Raw genomic sequence first — 23,848 nt, 5'->3', positions numbered from 1 at the left:
GGAGATGCATTAATGCGTGAATGTTTTACAATTTGGGGGTTTTGGTAAAAAAAGTGGAAAATTACAAACCACGTATTCAAAACATTCAACCCCCCCAGATATCTCATCAAGCTGTACTGTGAAAAAATGTGGAGTGAGAATGTGTGTATTCTAAACACACTTTAATGAGACCCTTTCATTTCCAGTTCATTGGTGCTGTTTAGAGATTGTCTACTGAGTGATGAAATGAAGTCAACATCTTCCTTATAATTATAATTTTAAATAGGGACTAATTGTGGAATGAGCTGTTAAAAAACATACAATATTACGGGTAGGTGTCCACAAACTTTTGTCAGATCAGCTATGATGAAATGGGCGTGGTCTCTGAAGAATGACTCCACCTCCCACTGACGGGTATGAGAAATTACAGAATGGTTCATTGAGTATGAAAATTATGTTGGTATGCAGATTTTGGACGGACACTTTAGAGAGCGCTGTATATTTTCAAAACCCTATTAATCTTCATCATCATCATCAATTCAGACAATGGTGTTCATCTATTCAGGAGAGTTCCAGAATATTTTTCTGAAGACGTTCTGACTCGACCATAATCATGTGACACCTCAATGAGACATTTTGTGTTGCTGGTTTTTACCCACCCAGTGTATCTTTTTGTATTTGGAGAAGATGTGTTGAAGAAAGGCTGGTCTCTGATAAAAAGCTGGAGTAAGCCTTTAAGTGATGTTTCTGTATCTCTTCGCTTGTTCACTCGGGTATATGAGAGCTAACTGGAGTCAGTGCTGAGATATAAACATGCAGAAAGAATGTTTTCCTCTGACTTATTTGTAATGGGATTCTGATGTGTTTTTGGACGAGTGTCCGTGTGTTTCAGTGTAAACTGTGCTAAGCAAAAACGAGTGGGCTATAAGTCTGGGGGAATTCCAGTGGTCCAAATTACAAATTTCTAACTATACAGTATAAATGTGTGTGTGTGTGTGTGTGTGTGTGTGTGTGTGTGTGTGTGTGTGTGTGTGTGTGTGTGTGTGTAGTCTTTTGCTGTTTGTTTGTGAGACTGGTGCATTTCAGTGCTTGGCTATAGGTAAAAGTATAGTGTGTAAAGCAGTTCTGTAGTCCATACTGTGTCCTCTCTGGTGGTTTAATCACTATGGTGAGAGTTGTTTGTTGTGGGTGGGACACAATGACATGAGAACATTTAGCATCTGTTTGGCTGAGCCTGCTTTTCTACACGGACCTGTATACTTGGCTACGTAAGGTCCATACAGACTTAAGTGCTAATTCTTTTTCAAGACCACAGGCACGTTCCCTTCTGAAATGTGCATGTTAGTGAAAATGAGCCTCGTTGTCTTTGTGATAAGAATGCTGCTGTTCGGCTGTTATGTTTGCATGTTGGACAACGTCCTTTCTAAGTCCTCACACTGTATCTCTTGGAAAGCACCTTGTGCAGCTGTCTCGGGTGGCTGTGTGTAATCCCACACAGGCCTGAACTGAGCTCAGTCCAACTATTTTCTCATAGCAGTTTCTAGTGAAGCATTTTTAAGTGACAGAAAATCGAATAGGTGTCCATGAAGTCAGTGGAAAAGCAGTATGGACATTTTTGTGTCTTATTGGCATGTGGGTATTGTCAGGGCAAATACAGTACAGAAGCCAATGCAGCACATAATGGTGATATATTTATTATGTAATACTTGTCAATCCTAAATCTTTAGTTATAAATATCCTTCACATCATTGTACTTGCTTAAAAAACTGGTTCTGATTGCATATATAAAATGTGACCATAGAGGGCAGTGTTGCACCTCAGAGTTGAGCTCACAGCTGGGCCTAGTCTGTGTGTACTGGAGATTAATCATGATGCATTGACAAAACCAGAAACTTATGTAGTACATATAGATTCCTAAATTGAACTTACAAAACCACAGTGTACATTCTATTAAGACGTTATTTTTACACTACACACAGTTTGGTTCTCTGATTACAACAATCTGGTGCCAAACCTATGAATTGAACTGTCCTGATCATTTATCATTTTGAACTGTTCATTCTTAAAAGCTAAAAAAAAAAAATTTTTTATTTAGAATAAATCAAAGTGAAAACATACACCTGACTATCAAATTCGTATGCTTGCTGAAGATCTCACTTCTGATTTATTCCCCTTTTTGCCATTATAATAATCTCCACTCTTCTGGGAGTGTAGTTGTTGGAAGAGAATTACTGCATTTATGTCATTTGAGAAGTTCTGGGGCACCGTCTGCAGGGTTGAGGTCAGGGTTCTGTGCAGACCATTTGAGTTCTTTCACTCCTGGACGTTCTTGCAAGCCATTTCTTCATGAAGCTCAAAATTTTCCTTCTGGAACAAGTTTAGTTCCAATGAATCCAATGAATCTTGATGCTACAGTAAATAAAGGCATTCTGTAGGTTTGTGTGTTCTGTCATTTGTGGCAGTTGTTTAAAGACTAAAATCACAGTCTTGATATCACCCAAATGAGTTCCCCTTATGACTCTGGTTCCTCTCAAGGTTTCTTTCTCATAGCATCTAGAAGAGTTTTTTCTTGCCACAGTTGCCATGGCTGCTCATCAGGGGTAAATACACATCGTACACCTTAACTTAATTTCTGTAAAGCTGCTTTGAGACAATGTCTGTTGTGAAAAGCGCAAAAGAAATAAACTTGACTTGACAGTTGTGTGGAGAAGGTTCACATATGGGCATGATTGTCAAGTTTCCACAAACTTTTGGCTGTATAGTGTATTAATCAGATAATGAAACAGCATCAGCTCAAATCAACCTGAATGTGTAATACGGAATGGAGAGGAAATGGAAGAGATTTTATCAGACATCCAGAACTACATTGTGACAGATTCCTAATAATAATAATAATAATAATAATAATAATAATAATAATAATAATAATAATAATAATAATAATAATAATAATTTTATATCGTGTCTTTAACATTTGCATCTTAAAGTGTTTTTCAAGCATAAAATAAGAAATAAAGTAAAATAAGAAATAATAAAATAAATAAATAAATAAAATAAACACCAAAAATACATCTAAAAAAAATAAAATAAAAAATCACTTAAAAGCCTGAGAAAGTAAAATTTAAGAGCAGATTTAAAACACTTAAAGATGTATTCTGTCTAATGTCATTATTGAGAGAAAAAAACGTTTTGATACCCAGGGAATTAAAGCAGAAACCCATAGAATATAAACGGTAGGAGGAGCAACTAAAAGATACAAAAAATTTCTATGAACCATAGAAGACCGATGGAGAGGTTGTAGTGTCAGTGATTAGCATGTTAAGTAACCAAGAAACATTTATGTGCTCATTTACTACTAATCAGTATTACAGCATGGTACTGAGTGGACCTTCCTGCTGCTCTCTGAAACCACATCTGATTGTCTTCCCTCCAACATGGCAGGACATCAGTACATTTTACCATCTGAACATACCTAGCTGTGCCCACTTTAGTGTCTTCTCCATTTTTTTTTTATCAAGAATAATGTCTTCTTTTACAAAAAGAGTTCATATGACTGACATGGCAACCGCAGATTTTTTCCCTGTGTTTGTAAAGGGTCCATGCGTTACTTAAGAAGATACTAAAGTAAATTTGTGATTTGATGTCTGTCTAAACCAAAGAAATAAACTATCTGCACTATATTGAATTGTAGAGCAACATATTGCATTCAATTGCATTGTGTTGAATAAAATCGGATCACACTGCATCAGTAACTGCTTCATATGTGTCTTTAATGTTTCGTATTGTTGCCTCTGCATCGAGATGCAAATCGCATCGGCTTCAGTTATGGAGATTCACATTCCTCATATAGTTTTGTCCGGTTTGTTGTTTTGAATAAAGACATAAAGACATTAGATTCAGAAAATAATTCAAAATGATTCCACAAATGAATCATTTTGTTAAGTTTGTAAAGTCACAGGTTTGAGATTTCTTTTCTGTATGTAACCTCATGAAAATATAAAACACGTATGACAGGTTTTTCTGTGTTCACTTCCCAGAAATAATCTGCTTTATGTCCTAAGGCCTAAAAAAACTTGTGTTCCCATGCTACCAAAATCTTCTCAATCTCTGGAAATCTTGTAAAACACTCGTTGTTAGACATGCCAAAGAGGTTCACTGATTACACTGCTCAGACAAAACACCCATGACTGTTTACTCTGTGTGTGTGTGTGTGTGTGTGTGTGTGTGTGTGTGTGTGTGTGTGTGTGTGTGTGTGTGTGTGTGTGTGTGTGTGTGTGAGTGTGTGTGTGTGTTCACGCATTAACAAAGCATTTCAGTCCACCATAACTGAGCTAAGTGACTGCCAGTTCTGTGTGTTCGTAAACTGAATCATGGATATTACAGTAAACTTCAATGAAAAGTAAATTAAATGGAAAAAACTGAATATTTTCCACATATTTTTAAAGCCACATGTCTGAGGTAAGAATTGAAGTATCGGTGTGTTTGCTGCACAGGTCAAAGAAATAATCCACTCAATAATAAGTATTTGCAATTATCATGTGTATTTGCAATTATCATTATCGTGTGATCTAAACTGTATTTTTGGATTCCTAAATGATCCACACTGAGTCTAAATGTAGGTAAATTGTCACGTAACAGGACTCAAACAGGAGCGGAGGCAAGTGCGGAAATTTATTAACGAAGTTAAAGTTAATATAGAAGTAGTCCCTGTCCATAATCCTGATATAAATGTAGTCCCTGTCCATAACCCTGATATAAATGTAGTCCCTGTCCATAACCCTGATATAAATGTAGTCTCTGTCCATAATCCTGATATAAATGTAGTCTCTGTCCATAACCCTGATATAAATGTAGTCTCTGTCCATAACCCTGATATAAATGTAGTCTCTGTCCATAACCCTGATATAAATGTAGTCTCTGTCCATAACCCTGATATAAATGTAGTCTCTGTCCATAATCCTGATATAAATGTAGTCTCTGTCCATAACCCTGATATAAATGTAGTCTCTGTCCATAATCCTGATATAAATGTAGTCTCTGTCCATAACCCTGATATAAATGTAGTCTCTGTCCATAATCCTGATATAAATGTAGTCTCTGTCCATAATCCTGATATAAATGCAGTCCCTGTCCATAACCCTGATATAAATGTAGTCTCTGTCCATAATCCTGATATAAATGTAGTCTCTGTCCATAATCCTGATATAAATGTAGTCTCTGTCCATAATCCTGATATAAATGTTGTCCCTGTCCATAATCCTGATATAAATGTAGTCCCTGTCCATAACCCTGATATAAATGTAGTCCCTGTCCATAACCCTGATATAAATGTAGTCTCTGTCCATAATCCTGATATAAATGTAGTCCCTGTCCATAACCCTGATATAAATGTAGTCTCTGTCCATAACCCTGATATAAATGTTGTCCCTGTCCATAATCCTGATATAAATGTAGTCCCTGTCCATAACCCTGATATAAATGTAGTCCCTGTCCATAACCCTGATATAAATGTAGTCTCTGTCCATAATCCTGATATAAATGTAGTCCCTGTCCATAACCCTGATATAAATGTAGTCTCTGTCCATAATCCTGATATAAATGTAGTCTCTGTCCATAATCCTGATATAAATGCAGTCCCTGTCCATAACCCTGATATAAATGTAGTCTCTGTCCATAATCCTGATATAAATGTAGTCTCTGTCCATAATCCTGATATAAATGTTGTCCCTGTCCATAACCCTGATATAAATGTAGTCTCTGTCCATAATCCTGATATAAATGTAGTCTCTGTCCATAATCCTGATATAAATGTAGTCTCTGTCCATAACCCTGATATAAATGTAGTCTCTGTCCATAATCCTGATATAAATGTAGTCTCTGTCCATAATCCTGATATAAATGTTGTCCCTGTCCATAACCCTGATATAAATGTAGTCTCTGTCCATAATCCTGATATAAATGCAGTCCCTGTCCATAACCCTGATATAAATGTAGTCTCTGTCCATAATCCTGATATAAATGTTGTCCCTGTCCATAACCCTGATATAAATGTAGTCTCTGTCCATAACCCTGATATAAATGTAGTCTCTGTCCATAATCCTAATATAAATGTAGTCTCTGTCCATAATCCTGATATAAATGTTGTCCCTGTCCATAACCCTGATATAAATGTAGTCTCTGTCCATAATCCTGATATAAATGTTGTCCCTGTCCATAACCCTGATATAAATGTAGTCCCTGTCCATAACCCTGATATAAATGTAGTCTCTGTCCATAATCCTGATATAAATGCAGTCCCTGTCCATAACCCTGATATAAATGTAGTCTCTGTCCATAATCCTGATATAAATGTAGTCTCTGTCCATAATCCTGATATAAATGTTGTCCCTGTCCATAACCCTGATATAAATGTAGTCTCTGTCCATAATCCTGATATAAATGTAGTCTCTGTCCATAATCCTGATATAAATGTAGTCTCTGTCCATAACCCTGATATAAATGTAGTCTCTGTCCATAATCCTGATATAAATGTAGTCTCTGTCCATAATCCTGATATAAATGTTGTCCCTGTCCATAACCCTGATATAAATGTAGTCTCTGTCCATAATCCTGATATAAATGTAGTCTCTGTCCATAACCCTGATATAAATGTAGTCCCTGTCCATAATCCTGATATAAATGTAGTCTCTGTCCATAATCCTGATATAAATGTAGTCTCTGTCCATAATCCTGATATAAATGTAGTCTCTGTCCATAATCCTGATATAAATGTTGTCCCTGTCCATAATCCTGATATAAATGTAGTCTCTGTCCATAATCCTGATATAAATGTTGTCCCTGTCCATAACCCTGATATAAATGTAGTCTCTGTCCATAACCCTGATATAAATGTAGTCTCTGTCCATAACCCTGATATAAATGTAGTCTCTGTCCATAATCCTGATATAAATGTAGTCTCTGTCCATAATCCTGATATAAATGTTGTCCCTGTCCATAACCCTGATATAAATGTAGTCTCTGTCCATAATCCTGATATAAATGTAGTCTCTGTCCATAATCCTGATATAAATGTAGTCTCTGTCCATAATCCTGATATAAATGTAGTCTCTGTCCATAATCCTGATATAAATGCAGTCCATGTCCATAATCCTGATATAAATGTAGTCTCTGTCCATAATCCTGATATAAATGTAGTCCCTGTCCATAATCCTGATATAAATGCAGTCCATGTCCATAATCCTGATATAAATGTAGTCTCTGTCCATAATCCTGATATAAATGTAGTCCCTGTCCATAATCCTGATATAAATGTAGTCCCTGTCCATAATCCTGATATAAATGCAGTCCATGTCCATAATCCTGATATAAATGTAGTCTCTGTCCATAATCCTGATATAAATGTAGTCTCTGTCCATAATCCTGATATAAATGTAGTCCCTGTCCATAGTCCTGATATAAATGTAGTCCCTGTCCATAATCACGTCTAAAATCTTTACCTATACTGCGAATGTTATCGCCCATAAAGTCTAACACGTCTTTTTGATACAGCTCATTTACATATAATTTACATATCAGTGCATGCCTACAAAAATATATATATATATTATATTGACTTACTTCCACACCACACAAACAACCATAAGGTGCTTTTTTGTGGCTATTTATCTTTTTATATTTTAATTCATTAATACCAATTAAATTAAAACAAAATTTAAATATTCTTGATAGCACTGTTAGTACCTGACCTAGTTAGCAAGCATGAGGGCTTTATGACCCTCTTAATCTCAGGTTAGTACCAATAAATGAATGAATAGAATGCTGTGAAGAGCTATAGTTCAATGAGTCTCACTGTTACTTTTACACTGCAGTTTTCATTAGTACAACATGTAACATCACTGAAAAATGGTGAGTGAGACAATGTATGGTTTTACATCATTCTCCAGCCCAATAGACTGTAATGGAATGTACTTGGGTTGTTTCTCACTTTGAGTCTCTGCCGTGGTTCGACCCGAACAGAACCGCTGCTCATATTCGGGCTAAATGGTTCCTCAGCCGGCCCCTCAGCAGAATAACAAACAGGGCTTTGCAAGAGAGCCACTGTGTATGTGTGTACCATCAGACCTGCAGGTGCAGAGACCGAGATGAACTAACGCATTTAGGCATGAAACAAAAAGTAGTGCAGTGTAGAAGTTGAAATGACAGGAAAAGTGTAAGAAATGTTTGCAAAAACAATCAGTCTTTTATTCATTCTGGCTTTGATTGAATGGAAAAACTGTTGCACGCGCGCACACACACACACACACACACACACACACACACACACACACACACACACACACACACACACACACACACACACACATGGTCAGGTAGCAGCAGGTTCATGCTTTGAACACATCTGGAGGTAAATTCACCATGACCTCACTGCATGCCTTAAAATAGTCACGTTGTGTGTTGTGAAATGGATTTTCCATGTTTTTATGCAGGGCAGATGGACATATTTATAGCGGGACGGTGTATTAGTTACAGATGTGATAGCTTTTTTATTTTAGATAGTCCAGTACAAATGGACAAGTGTGTGTTACAGTGTGTGTGTTTGCATGTTCGCCCAGAAGTTTTACATTCTCCTCCTTTCCTAAATGTTTGTGGGTTAAAAATTCTACAGGTTAAGGAGCCACTCGTGGTTGAAACAATGGAAGCTTATCCTGCCGGGAGAGATTGTGTAATTAGCCAGTGGGAAACCCCCGCAAACACACACACACACAGAGGATCAAGGGCCTGAGCTTCCACTGAGCAGTGACCTCTGTGTTTAAATGGGGCAGGAGGAGCACCGCTCCATTGTTGTCTTATCTTTAACGCCCCACAGGAAACATCGTGTTCAAACACTTTGAATGCTACAGCCAAAGAAAAGCAATTCTGCAGGTCATGTTTAGGAGATTGCTTCAGGTTTGTTTGTTGTCTAATGCCATTTATTAAGGGAATACTCAACCTCGTTTCGGCGATCTAATCTCGATCTAATATGACGTGAGAGCGAGTAACATGGACAAGGAGCTCATGTGTTTCCCTTCTCTGAGAGCAAAATGTAATGTACTCTATATATAATCACATTGTAACTGCATGTATATATATATATATATATATATATATATATATATATATATATATATATATATATATATATATATTCTTTTCATGTACATTACAGAAGAGTGAAATTATTGCTTCAGATATGTCAGCGAAGTTAGGAAGCCGGGGTCAGAGCACAGAGTCAGCCGTGACAATGTCTCGTTGGAGAGCAGAGGGTTAAGGGCCTTGCTCAAGGGCCCAAGAGTGGCAGCTTGGCGATAATAAGGTTTAAACCTCCATCTTTCCAATCAGTAACCCAGAGGTTTTGTGGTAAAATATTGTACAACATCAAGAGAGTTTCTCCTACAGGGTTAGTTCCTGTTCTCTTCCTCCCTCTCTCCCTCTCTTTTTCTGTCTTGAACACTTTCCTGAGCAGAGAAACCTAGAAAGTGCGAACCCTAGATGATTTATAACGTCTGGTGTACAAGCCCCTGTGAATTAACTCTAGAAAGCATAATACATTCAGTGCATTAAATGTTGGCTTCAATGTTACAGCCAGAACTAGTGACCAATCGGAGTCCAGAACTCAACCATGCATTCATCTATAATCATCTATACAGTCGTAGAAGCCCCTTGGAATGACTTTTTATCTTACAGATGTGGTGGATTGAGATTTTAAATTGTTCTTAGAGAGATTGCATGGCCAGAGGACCACAGGACTGTTCCTTGTACATTAAATGGATTTATACACAGGTGGATGTGTATTCAGGATATGTGTCTCTTAAAAGGAAGATATTTTCTGCATGAAAGGCTTGTGGAGGGTTAACTAAGAGATATTCCTATTCCAGGCTTGAATCGAACACATGTACACACGTGCATGCACGTCTGTTAAGCAGCTGTTGCAGAGTCTTAGGCGGGAGATGTCGTTCTCGTCTAATTCTGAAGCACGGAGCTCTGTGGGAATCAGCAGTGATATGGATGTGTATAAGAGCTTGAAAAAAAAAGCAGCTGCCCTAAACCAAAGGCAGGTCCAAACCATACGGATCCCACAGTCTGTATCAGTTTCTCTGTTTGACCTTCAGTAAAAATAATGAGCTTGAGAGGGAAATGAGGTATCAAACTTTTAGAGAAAAAAGACCCCAGTGTAGATTTCTCGCATGGATGAAATTCTGTGTGACAAATGAGAAATTCTTCTTACCTCTTAGATGCTCATGTTCTCTTTATCCGTCTCATTTTCCCCTTCTTTTACTTTCTCGCTCTCCAATTTCTGTCATGAGCCTACACAGCTGTTGCTGCTTGGGGGAATGTTTTTCTGGCAAGGAAGAAAGAAAGAACGACAGACACACAGAAGCATGGTTTCTTCATTACAGAAATCAGGCACAACAGCAGAAATCCACTCACTTGCTTCTTTTTATTCAAATGATTTGACATTTTTCACTGTTCTGTTTCTGACTCTACCTTTAGCTCCTGAATAGATTTTTACAAACACTATTTTTATTCTACTTGTATAGCACTTTTATTTTCAGTCATAATATTGATACATACAGATTATTACATATTAATGATTAATGATTGTCTTAAAGCCGATTTACAGAGATAAAGATGTTATAAAGTTGTATAAAAGAATGAATTAATTTAGTGCTTATAAGTTTGTTCCTCATATTTGTAGCTTCATACCCAATGAGTGACCAACTGTGGCAAGGAAAAAGTCCCTGAGATGGCAATGATGAAGAAACACTGAGAGGAACCAGACTTAAAAGGAAACCCATCCTCATCTGGGTGACACCAAATGTCTATTCATTACAGTTCCATCAGTGTTGAGGTGTGCTGTTCAGTGACAGGAGCTCAAATGCAAAAATCTTCATGCAACCTGGTCCTGAGCCATTGATATTAATTGCAGTCAAAATCAATCCTCAAACATCCACTCAGTAACTTCATGGATCTTTAGGCTGTTGAAGTGCATCCAGAGTTGTCCATATGAGCAATCAGACTGAAAATGATGACGACTGTCTTCTGGGTGACACTGAATAGTGCATTGAAGTTGTGAAGTCTCCTATGATGCTGTATGTAGATATTATGACATACCAGAAACATGATGTTAGGTTTGAGTCCTTCCACCTCTACTGTAGACATTATGTACATTTCTTGTAATGACACCTACAACATAGACGTCAACTGTGACATCATTGTAAAACAGGACATTCTTCCTCTTACTCATTCACTCACTCACTCATCCTCAGTTCGATCCTGCTCAAGGTCAGTGTGTATCCGGAGCCCATCCCAGGAACACTGGGTGTGATACAGAAATGCATGCTGGATTGGAAGCCATTCCATTTTGCAGACTTTATGTCAGTCTTCCTCTGGAGAACCCAGAGAAAATCTATATAGTCATACGGTAAAGTGATCAGGATTGAATCAGAGCTGTGAATCTACCTGCTATTCATATTCTCACACTTTTAGCTTGTGGGACACGATTCTAGTTATCACCTTCTTTCCTCCTGGTATTAACATCTGTGCCGACTGATCTGACCATAGATGGACAGGTGAGATTCTCACATTGGGCATTGCAAACTTGTCTCCTGTGTCCACATGTGTTCGGGTTTCATGCATAATTTCTGCTGGAGGAAAGGTGTGGACATTTATTACACATGTGTGCTGAAATCCAGAAATCATGTATCCTGGGAAGATACAGGATTCCAATTTCATGTTGCATTGTCTGCTATTAAACTTATAAAGAACAACAAATTAGACAACAAAAGAAGCTACAAAAAGCAGCTGCTTTATTAGACACAAAACATTGCAGAGATCTGCATTAATGTGATGGATTAGATGTTCCAGGTTGTACAGTAGAGGTTCACACTGTAGAGTAGATGTTTATATTGTGCTTTAGATGTCCAGAGTGTTTAGTAACTGTCTAGATTGTGCAATAGATGTCCAGATTGTTCAGATGTCCACAGATGTTTAGACTGTGCAGTAGATGTCTAGACTGTGCAATAGATGTCTAGATTGTGCAGTAAATGTTTAGACTGTGCAGTAGATGTTTTGATGGTGCAGTAGATGTTTGGACTGTTCAGTAGATGTTTGGACTGTGCAGTAGATATTTAGACTGTGCAGTAGATGTCTAGATTGTGCAGTAGATGTTTGGACTGTGCAGTAGATGTTTAGACTGTGCAGTAGATATCTAGATTGTGCAGTAGATGTTTAGACTGTGCAGTAGATGTTTAGACTGTGCAGTAGATGTCCAGACTGTGCAATAGATGTCCATATTGTCCAGAGGTCCACAGATGTTTAGACTGTGCAGTAGATGTCTAGATTGTGCAGTAGATGTTTGGACTGTGCAGTAGATGTTTGGACTGTGCAGTAGATGTTTGGACTGTGCAGTAGATGTTTGGACAGTGCAGTAGATGTTTAGACTGTGCAGTAGAGGTTTAGACTGTGCAGTAGATGTTTGGACTGTGCAGTAGATGTCTAGATTGTCTAATAGATGTCCAGACTGTGCAGTAGTTGTCCAGATTGTCCAGAGGTCCACAGATGTTTAGACTGTGCAGTAGATGATTAGACTGTGCAGTAGATGTTTAGATTGTGCAGTAGATGTTTAGACTGTGCAGTAGATGTTTGGACTGTGCAGTAGATGTTTTAGACTGTGCAGTAGATGTTTAGATTGTACAGTTGATATCCGGATTGTGCAGTAGATGTTTGGACCGTGCAGTAGATGTTTTGATGGTGCAGTAGATGTTTAACCTGTGCAGTAGATGTCCAGATTGTGCAGTAGATGTTTAGACTGTGCAGTAGATGTCCAGATTGTGCAGTAGATGTTTAGACTGTGCAGTAGATGTCCAGATTGTGCAGTAGATGTTTTGAGGTGCAGTAGATGTTTAGACTGTGCAGTAAATGTTTAGACGGTGCAGTAGATGTTTTGACGGTGCAGTAGATGTTTAGACTGTGCAGTAGATGTTTAGACGGTGCAGTAGATGTTTTGACGGTGCAGTAGATGTTTAGACTGTGCAGTAGATGTTTTGACGGTGCAGTAGATGTTTAGACTGTGCAGTAAATGTTTTGACGGTGCAGTAGATGTTTAGACTGTGCAGTAGATGTTTAGACTGTGCAGTAGATGTTTTGACGGTGCAGTAGATGTTAAGACTGTGCAGTAGATGTTTTGACGGTGCAGTAGATGTTTAGACAGTGCAGTAGATGTTAAGACTGTGCAGTAGATGTTTAGACAGTGCAGTAGATGTTAAGACTGTGCAGTAGATGTTTAGACTGTGCAGTAGATGTTAAGACTGTGCAGTAGATGTTTTGACGGTGCAGTAGATGTTTAGACTGTGCAGTAGATGTTTTGACGGTGCAGTAGATATTTAGACAGTGCAGTAGATGTTAAGACTGTGCAGTAGATGTTTAGACTGTGCAGTAGATGTTTAGACTGTGCAGTAGATGTTTTGACGGTGCAGTAGATGTTTAGACTGTGCAGTAGATGTTTAGACTGTGCAGTAGATGTTTTGATGGTGCAGTAGATGTTTAGACTGTGCAGTAGATGTTTAGACTGTGCAGTAGATGTTTTGACGGTGCAGTAGATGTTTAGACTGTGCAGTAGATGTTTTGACGGTGCAGTAGATGTTTAGACTGTGCAGTAGATGTTTAGACTGTGCAGTAGATGTTTTGACGGTGCAGTAGATGTTTAGACTGTGCAGTAGATGTTTAGACTGTGCAGTAGATGTTTTGACGGTGCAGTAGATGTTTGGACTGTGCAGTAGATGTTTTGACGGTGCAGTAGATGTTTAGACTGTGCAGTAGATGTTTTGACGGTGCAGTAGATGTTTAGACTGTGCAGTAGATGTTTAGACTGTGCAGTAGATGTTTTGACGGTGCAGTAGATGTTTAGACTGTGCAGTAGATGTTTAGACTGTGCAGTAGATGTTTTGACGGTGCAGTAGATGTTTAGACTGTGCAGTAGATGTTTAGACTGTGCAGTAGATGTTTAGACTGTGCAGTAGATGTTTTGACGGTGCAGTAGATGTTTAGATTGTGCAGTAGATGTTTTGACGGTGCAGTAGATGTTTAGACTGTGCAGTAGATGTTTAGACTGTGCAGTAGATGTTTTGACGGTGCAGTAGATGTTTAGACTGTGCAGTAGATGTTTAGACTGTGCAGTAGATGTTTTGACGGTGCAGTAGCTGTTTAGATTGTGCAGCTTGTGCAGGAAGCTTTTTCGTTCAGACTGCAAATAAACCGATGTGAAATGACGTGTCCGATCCACCTCCAGATGCGGTTTGAGTGACTGAATCGCAATTCGGAAAACACGTTCGAACCCTGTTCACACGTGTCCTAAATGCACACAATCCCAGCACCTGGAACACGTGCTCATGCTATAGGTGTAAACGTTGCGTTGAACTGTGTCAACCTGCTGCACATTTCACCAACCTCTAAAGTGAGTCTCACTTTCTTCCTGCACGTCACCCAATCAACCCCTTATAGGCGTCTTTCTATTAATTACCAGGGACTGTGCGTGTTTTTTTTTCTCACGCGCATTTTATTTTGGTCACGGTGCAGTGGATAAATGTCACTTTGTTCCATTGTAACATGAACACGAGTAGGTTTATAAAGGAAAAGCGCACAATGGGCCGCCTTTCTGGAGATAATAATAATAATATAATGTAATAATAATGCAAAGTCCAGAAAGCAACAAAGTTTCAGCTGCACAATGCAGTGAAGGGGAAGGAGTGACTGGGATTAGGGCGAGTCCATTCTGAGAAGAGGGGCGCACGACGGATTCAACAACACTGAAAAAACAGGCGTGTCGCGTGTATCGCTGCGTGTCGGTTTGTAGCTCGGTGGTTGTTTGGATTACGTCTGTGTGTTCGACTCGATTTAACGGTTACCGCGGGATTGTTTCTCGTTCAGCACGTTGTGTATAAAGGCGCATCCCCGAGGTTGGAGTTGGTTCGCTCCGGCGGCGCAGTGGATCAGAAGCGCGAGCGACTTTCCGCCCCGGAATGTCAAAAGAAAGTAGCGCGTGAAAGTTTGGCGAACGCGCGCCTTGTGTCCTTGTGTCCTTGTGTCCACGCGCCTTGTGTCCGCGCGCCTTCTCATGGAAAACAACCGGAAACAACAGGAAACTCGCGGAATCGAGGATGGATTTGGATTGCTTTTATTTAACAGGGTTATAAAGCGTGTGCATATTTTAATGCGGATGAACTGTTGATTTTTTTTTTGTTTTTTTATTCTTTACATTCTTTTTTTTCGGAATCATTTCTTTATTTGCTTTCTGTGGTCATGGATTCGGATCCAGGATCTCCAGCGGAGTCTCAGGCAGCAGGAGGCGGTGTGTCCGACAGCTTCTCCCAGCTGTGGTCAGACGTGATGGGGATGTTGGTGAGTTTGGTTTTGCTCTTAACCCCCCCAAAAAAAACATGAATTTGGGGGAGGGGGTGATGCACAAGGAGGAAGTTCAGAAGAAAAGTGTTAAAGCTCCTATAGAAGGGGGCTTCATTGTGTTCATGTAAATCAGATGCGTAGTTCAGCAGGTCAGCAAACTTTCCTCTTCACTTGCACACTGTTTACATGAGAAGACTGAAGATTGTGGAAATGATGCTTTGTGCTGTAATGTGGAGTTTGGGTAGAGAGAGAGAGAGAGAGAGAGAGAGAGAGAGAGAGAGTACCAGTATGATCGCTTACAGCAGGATATATTTAAGATTTACAGATCACATAAACACTGTACAAAAAAGTGACATCATACTAATACCAATATTATTAATACTAATCATATTAATACTATCCCTACTACAATACTATTGTAGTAGGGATACTATAATATATATACTCTTTCTACTAGTAGTAATATTACTAATACTATTCCTCCTACTAATATTACTATTCCTATTACTGATATTATCTCTACAGCACATACTCCTATTTACACTAATACATTGTGTCCCAAAAGTCTCATACGCTTATTTTCTTTTTACCAAAATGTAACTTTATCTACAAAACATCCTCTTTAGCTCCCAGTTTGGTGTCAGTGTCTTGTGATGTACCTGCCAAATCTCCTGTTGAATTTCCAACACATTTTTTTACAACTTTTGGATCCTTACACTACTCACATTACTAATTCCATCCCTATTACTATTATTAATAATATACCTACCTTTATTATTAATATTATCCATATTAATACTATTCCTACTACTTACTACACCACCTTCTGTTATTCCTACTAATACAGTGTGTCCCGTATTTAATGGACTCATCCCTCCCAAATTTGGCTCCCAGTTTGGTGTCAGTGTCTTGTAATGGGCTTCTGGATCCAGTCATGATTCTCATTCTTGAAGGCACTGTGTAAAACACACACACACACACACACACACACACACACACACACACACACACACACATATATATATATATATACAGTATATATTAATCAAATCAAACATTTTACAATAGATTTACTAACAGTTCTACTACTGCCACTAACATTTTAACTACAGAGAATAATAACTCTAACAATAATCAGGCAAAATTGCTGATTGGACACTTGGAGGTCTTTCATCAGGGAAGTGAAGCTGTAAAAACGATCATGGTGCAATGTTGCTATTTGTGGCTTCAGACATTCAAAAATCTGGAGCTTTCATCAGCGTGTTTCCGTGGAATAGACTCCTTCATTGTGTGATGTTTGGAGTTCGACCCTGGTAAAGCATATTAGGCTGTAGTCTTGGTGCTAATCCGTGTCTTTAGATCGGTAAAGGGTTTATACACAGTCTAATAAACATAGAAATCCATTTGTCTTGTTGTAAAGCCTATTTACACTTCACTGTAAGATGAAAAGCTCGAACGACATTGCCATTTTCACTGCAAGCCAACTTGTGCTTTGAAGCCTGAGGTGAGAATGTGTGTGTGTGTGTGTGTGTGTGTGTGTGTGTGTGTGTGTGTGTGTGTGTGTTGCTGAGTATTTTTTGGTATGATTTCTCACAGATTTGCTAATCAGCATGTCATTATGCTTGACCAAATATTTGCTATAACAGAAATATGTGGTTGGTGTTAGTAGTCACACAGGAACAGAAAATGTGGTCATGTGGGAATAAAAGAAGCAAATAGAAATGATTTTCATGGTTTCATTTACAGACCTACAGAACTGCGTACTGACATAATGGCAAATGGCGACCTGTCTTGGTGTACCAGATGTGTTTAACCTCTTAGAGTTTGGGACTCGCAGCTGAAATGCCCTACCTAACTTTAAATGTTAACAAAAAAGTGGGCTACATACACAATTTAATTATCTGATACTTTGAGCTTTACTGTCCATTATTTAAATTTAATATTGCTCAGAAAGATAATAAGTTATAGATGATTAAGTATGGTAAATTGGATTTTTTGTTCCTTAATATATAATGTATATAGATGTATGTGAAACCATGTTCCTTTTCAGCAACCGATGTTTGACTTTAAGCAGATTGAACATTGAGCGCACTTCCCCAAAAGTGCGGAAATATATGAATTCAGTACATAAATTAATAAACATGATTAAAGTACATGCACTGTTTCATACCTTCATTAGAAATCGAAATATAATTCAAAATGAGATACAATTTTTGTCATAAGGCACAACAGGGTGGTGTGTTTCAATAAATACAGTCCCCACAATACAGTTCCAATATGTTATGCGATTTCAATAAATAACACATATATTATTATAGCTAAAGTAACATACAGTTCCTGTCCAAAGTTTGGAAACACCTCGTCTTTTATGGTTTTTGAGAGACACATGCATGTTCCTTTCGTTTCTATGTAACAAACTAGGTGCTACAGTAGGTATGAAGATTTACATTGAGCAAACAAACATACCCGTACAGATGTTAATCTTTATTTCCATTGAAAAATCCTCCCTTAGCACGATTAGCAGCTTTACACGCTCATCATCACTCTCGGCATCCAGACAGTTTGTTTCTCCAAACATTCGGCTGAAATACTTTGCCATGTTTCTTGTAAAACGTCTTCACTAGTTAGAGATTTCTTTCTGATCTTGCGATCCAGATCATCCCAGAGAAGTTCAATAGGATTTAGGTGATTAGGCAGGCTGTTTCACGATAGATATCACTCCAGACGACTGTTTGATCTCTGAATTACACTTACGTATGTTTCAGATCATTGTCTTGTATGGTGAAGTCGGTTCCAATCAACCGCAGAGAGAATTGCATGGTGTAGAAGTATGGAATGGAAGCCATGTTGGTTCAGTTTTTCTTCCACTTTCTGGAATAAGGCTTCCATCTTCCCTGCTCCAAAACAACCCCAAACCATGTTTGACTGTGTAGGGGAGATGCAGTCTACTAACATCTCTTCTCTTCTCTTCTCTTCTCTTCTCTTCTCTTCTCTTCTCTTCTCTTCTCTTCTCTTCTCTTCTCTTCCCTAGACAAGTTCTTCTGTTAGAGACAGAAATGTCACACTTCGAGTCGTCTGTCTTCAGAACTTTCTTCCATTCACTGTCTAATTTTTGTGTGTTTTTGATTTTTACTGGGTTTGTTGCATGGAAACAAAAGGAACCAGCATGTGTCTCAGAAACCATAAATGACTGTGTGTTTCCACACTTTTGACAGGCTCGTGATTGTGCTCCACAACAACATTGTTCTCTGCTATTTTTTCTTAGCTGCTTTGTGGATTATATATTTTCAGCCACGTTTTATAAAAAATAAAGTGTTGTCATTGTTTCAGACTTGTTTCTCATTCTCCAAATTCCTTTGTTCATTTTGTCTTTACGTCAAACACTAAACTGACAGATTACAGCTGTCTGCTATTTTAAGAAAAAAAGAAAAGACAAAAAAGAAAAAGGAATCAATCATCATCTTTCTGTAGTGTGTACGAATCATTTCAGTCACGTTAACACAATGAATCGTTTGGCCATAAGCCAGATGGTGTAAATATATATCCAGCTGCTGAGCATTTCAGTGCTTTTCAATAGGATCACAGAAGTGCGTGCCCTTTCGAGCACGTCCCTGCCTTGACTGTTTTGAAAAGACGATTATGTTATGACTGGGTTGGGAGCTTTAGTTGTGCAGTGAGTCTGGAGAACAACATGCCCAAGCAGAAAGGAGTTTTTGGAGTGTTATATGGTGTGTATATATATGTGGGATCTTCTCTGATCTTTCCAGGTTCTACCAAATGAAAGCGCTGGCACAGAGCCAGGGTGGATTTAGTTCACAAGACGGATAATGTTCTGTGTTCTGGGGTTAAAAACAGAAAGATTAAAGGAAATAGTTTTATTGTGTACAAAGTGGCTAACAAATGCTGAATCATGAGTTTGTTGTAATGCCGGCAAATACTACATTTATAATGACTATTTATACAGTATCGCTAATTACAGCACAAACCATGATCATAAATAATTATTAACGACGCGGTAACGCAAATTAATTTTAAAGACACTAATTGAATGAAGGCGCGATTAATGCAGCGTGCATTTTTGTTTGACCGATTTTTATTTAAACTATAAATTAATGAATATGTGAGGTGAAATTAACGCAACACACATTTACGATGTCCTTTTTTTACTCATATCTAAAATGATATATGATATGATGTGATATAATTTGACCTATTTCAACCAGATAGAGTGAGAATGAAAGTTAGTCCTCACACAGAAAAGCCACTCGACACGTTTACTTGTTTCCAAGACTGTGTGATCACATCACCTACAGTGTTAGCGTGAGGTTCAAATGGAAAAGTTGGAAAATGCTTGACGCTTTGTTTAGAGAAAAACACTGCCGCTAAACACGTGTAACTACAGGAGACCATGGTGGTGTTTCCAGTTTGTACTTTTATAAATATACAGTAACGATGCTCCTGGCTCGCTTTTTGGTACTTAGTTTGAAACCTTAAATATCTATAAATCATTTTAACGACTGAAAATGACGCCTTTCAAACCGGCGACCGAATCGCAGTGGTGTTTGCGAATATCCCGCGATAGATGTATTAGGCAGAAAGATGCCATTCCAGCTTTACCAAACACCGCGTCCATTTCAGTGTGGTCAGAGTGCGTCTCATTTCTGTGTGCTTCAAGTGGAATAAGCGAGTGAAAAAAAGACAGCTAAGAGGCTCTGCTTTTCTACAGCGTATAATCTTCATGGTGAGGGTGGAAAGGGTGTCATATGTTTACCCCCAACGTTTCTGTTAAATGGCACATAAAAGTCTTGTACTGGAATCTCCCGGTTTAGAAAGTGCGTGTGTAAACACAGGGTGGGGATTTCTTCATAGGGGCTGGACCAGGACATCTATTCTTTTCTCACTCATTATGTGGAAGAGGTGATGACTGTCTTCAAAACACACTGAGAGAAAAAGACATGAAGCAATGAGTTGTGCAGGTGTGGTCTTGGCCAGACTTTTTACTGTGCTGTGTATCTGTGTAAACTTTTCCCCTGGTGGGCATGGCAGCCAAATGCTGATCAGGTGTGTGTGTGTGTGTGTGTGTGTGTGTGTGTGTGTGTGTGTGTGTGTGTGTGTGTGTGTGTGTGTGTGTGTGTGTGTGTGTGTGTGTGTGTGTGTGTGTGTGTGTGTGTGTGTAAAATTTCAGCTGCTTTTTGCAAACAACCACACCATGGTCATCATATACGTCTTGCCACTTTCCTCAATCATATGGTCTTCATGTGCAGTTATATGTACATTCATTTGATGTAAATAAATTGCTGTGTCAGCAGTAACTAGTACTAAGTCTCCCTCTCTTTTCTTAAACCACTTCATACACATGAAATCCACAGCACAGACATAACCTTTTCTCACCTTGTCTTCCTCACACCCATAATCCTTCCCATCTGGTCCTTCCTGGTTGCCTCTCCATCCTGCCCCTGCGGATGTCCAGAGGAAGATTCCTGATAAGGGTGGGAGAGCACCTCTGACCCCAAACTGCCTCTGATGTCCCCTGGTGTATACCATCCTGGCTTCTCTGACTCAACCCCCCCCAGGCCTCAATCTTATATTAGTTGATCAGAAGCCGTTTCTCTTTCCTGGTTCTACTTTCCTGTTCAAGCCACTTTCTGTTCACTCTCACTTCTTACTCATTATCTGTTCAGGCTACAAACTCTATGGAACTGGAGCAGGTCTGCAGAACCATCCGAAGGTATTTTATGTTGTGCTGATCATAAACTAGTCATTAAGCCACCCCACCCTGACCTCTGTGCTGTTCAGCTGGCTCAACAGGTGCTCTAATAACCACAGAACCTTAAGGAATGCTGTAGTTGTAATACCAACTTTTATCCTGAAGAGAAGCAAATGTTGAGAACATGCTCTGTATTTTCTACAGCCATGACCTTCACTATATTGGTGTTTCTCAAAAGAAAGAAATGCATCCATGAAGAAAACTGCATGCTTGTCTTTTACTTTCATTGTAACCTAATGCAAAAAAGGAAGACAAATTCCATGCATATGCATTACCATACATTGAAGCTTCCACACAAGTCTCATTATCGTGGAAATCTGTCCGGCATGTGAAGATGTGTGTTGGTGGATCATGTCTGAACTGTGAATAGTTTGCAACCCTCACTGGTTACCATGTAAAAGAAAGAGCAGTGATTGTTGGGACGCCCTGCGGTTAGCTTTCATTCAGAGGAGCAAACTGCGATCTGTGTTGCTGTTTCCTTTTTCTGCTAATGAGCTGAAATCTATCAAATGAAACTGGATGAGAAGAATAACAATAATTCAATATTGGATTATTGTTGCTGTATTTTGATTAGAATGACAGGAATTGAAAGTTTTTCTGCTCAATGTTGTAGAAAATGCTCATTCTGTGGGGGTCAGGAATGCTGAGTGATTGATTATCTGGTCAGAGGCCAGGCATAAATCAGGAGAAAGAACTTCCATGTTATTTCTCCTTTTTTTCTTTTCTCTTTCTTTTCTGAGATGGATCTGACCACGAGGGGTGTTCGAGTCAACTTGGGACTTGCATAAAAATGCGTGGCGGTATAACACGCAGTAATAAGTGGCGAGGGTGTCCTATTACTGACAGGTGGCGCACAGTCCGTAGACACTTAATAAAGATGACAGACAACAGTGTAAAACTGTCAAATGTCAAAAAATTAATCCAGTTTCCACTGGATTCAAATTCGAGTGAATTTCAGAACTTACCAGGAAAAGGCTCCAGATGTAGGATTGAGCAAGCTGACTTAAACTCGTAAACACCCTGACTGTCCAATCCAGGACTGTCCTTCTGTTTCTGGTCTCACATCCCACATATCCAAAAACATGCCACCCCCAGAATAATAAGAGATCCTCAGAGAGGAATAATAAAGTGACCCAACCTTCCATAGAGCTGTGATCATCTCAGCATGGAGACGCCTGGAGACTTTTCAAAACAAATCAGGAGAAAAGTCCAATATCACATTAAAAAGCTATTATAAATAAAAGGATGAAAACAGGGCCCAACCCTGTGTGTGTGTGTGTGTGTGTGTGTGTGTGTGTGTGTGTGTGTGTGTGTGTGTGTGTGTATCCTCATTGACTCAGCTGTTTTGCAAAATAATATTTTATGCTGAACTCAGATTATTAAATTCATGCCCATAACTCCTTGCAACACATGAGTTTTGTGTTAGTACAGGGATCCAAGCTGGAAAGACAAACACACACACACACACACACACACACACACACACACACACACACACATGTTGAGCTTGCATCATTCCCTCAGCGCTGGTGTGGAATGCCAGGTATGATAATGAGAATCGGGGGCATGTGCAGTGCAATTGAGTATAGTGTGTCTGTGAAATCACTAAGCAGGTTTGTTTCTAGTCGAGGGTTCAGGATTGTGTGTTGCTGATCAGAACTTTACTAGGCAGCCTGTTCCTCCCTCCGTAAAACCAACATCCTTTCTGCTTCCACGTCTCGTTTCTTCCAGACCGCAAAGAATTTTATGTCCGAAGTGATACTAACAGTTCCTGACTTAAAACCTGTACAGGAAATCGCTGAGCAAGACTTTGTGCTCAGTGTTTTAACTAGTGTTAGCCTGCTAGCTAGAATTTATCATAAGGACTGTGACAGTCATCACACGTTATGACATGACATCCGCGTAAACCCGAAATAAAAACGCAACTTTTCACTGTATGAGGATGTATTTGCGAGTCTGGAAAAAGGAGAAATAACTGACGAGCCAAATTGAAATGCAGACATTTTTTTTTACCTCAGAATCTCATGTTTTCAAACAGGATTTTATCCTGCTATGAAATACTTTTGTATTTGGATATGAATCCTGTCAATTTACATTTACAGCATTTGGCAGACGCCCGTAGTGACTTAGGCCACGTCTACACTATTTCAGATCAATTTCAAAAGATAATTTTTTTTATTTTATTTTTGTCAGAAAACGTCCACACTTTCGTTTCCAATTGTTTTCTTAAAGTTGCTCATCCACACTGAAACATCTGAAAATGCTTACGTCCGTGTACTGCTCGTGGGCAAAACGTAAAAAGCTTCGACCGGGGTCAATCCCCCTCCGGCGCTTATTTACTGACTAAAAATGCATCATTGTTTTTGAAAGCCTAATTTTTCAAAGTCCACACTGCAACGCAACAATGGTACTTTTAAACTGACCACTTTGGAGAGCGTTTTTAAAAAAGCTATGTTTTAATTTGGGCCAAAATTGAGAAAAAAATCTGTGTTTTTCAAACGAAAATGTATTAGCCTGGACATTACATGTATATCATTCATATAACTGAGCAGTTTTGAGGTTAAGGGCCTTGCTCAGGGGCCCAAAAATGTCAGTTTATTATGGCTGGGATTAAACTCATGGTTTTCAAATACAAAGTCCATTGCCTTAACCACTAAGCTACCA

At 38.9% G+C, this 23,848-nt stretch overlaps 2 protein-coding genes and 1 long non-coding RNA gene across 15 annotated transcripts in view; 1 reads left to right on the top strand and 2 right to left on the bottom strand.

The window, feature by feature from the left end:
• The window catches only part of LOC310722588 (uncharacterized protein), a 478,020-nt gene that overhangs the window by 233,741 nt on the left and 220,431 nt on the right, over window positions 1-23,848 (bottom strand). The window lies entirely within an intron of this gene.
• The window catches only part of sash1a (SAM and SH3 domain containing 1a), a 316,459-nt gene that overhangs the window by 238,426 nt on the left and 54,185 nt on the right, over window positions 1-23,848 (top strand). For 2 of the 13 annotated variants that reach the window (XM_083534937.1, XM_083534936.1), the window contains exon 1: window positions 14,761-15,414. The exons of 9 other annotated variants lie outside the window; for them this stretch is intronic. In XM_083534937.1, the coding sequence (XP_083391063.1) occupies window positions 15,316-15,414 (99 nt within the window). In that variant the 5' untranslated portion in view covers window positions 14,761-15,315. Of the gene's footprint in view, window positions 1-14,725; window positions 15,415-23,848 lie in introns of those variants that run through there. 2 more of the 13 variants (XM_083534942.1, XM_083534941.1) reach the window with 2 other exon arrangements.
• LOC310722643 lies at window positions 15,421-18,425 on the bottom strand. Its single transcript, XR_014532433.1, has 3 exons — window positions 17,884-18,425; window positions 16,233-16,373; window positions 15,421-15,640 (listed from the first exon to the last, which is right to left on the bottom strand). It is a non-coding gene; the product is annotated as an uncharacterized lncRNA (long non-coding RNA).

The sequence above is a fragment of the Silurus aristotelis genome (genome assembly GCF_946808225.1).
Source record: "Silurus aristotelis genome assembly, chromosome: 29".
NCBI classification, from domain to species: Eukaryota; Metazoa; Chordata; class Actinopteri; order Siluriformes; family Siluridae; genus Silurus; species Silurus aristotelis.
Note: the sequence above shows the minus strand (reverse complement) of the source record. Positions and strands in the feature narration are given on the sequence as shown.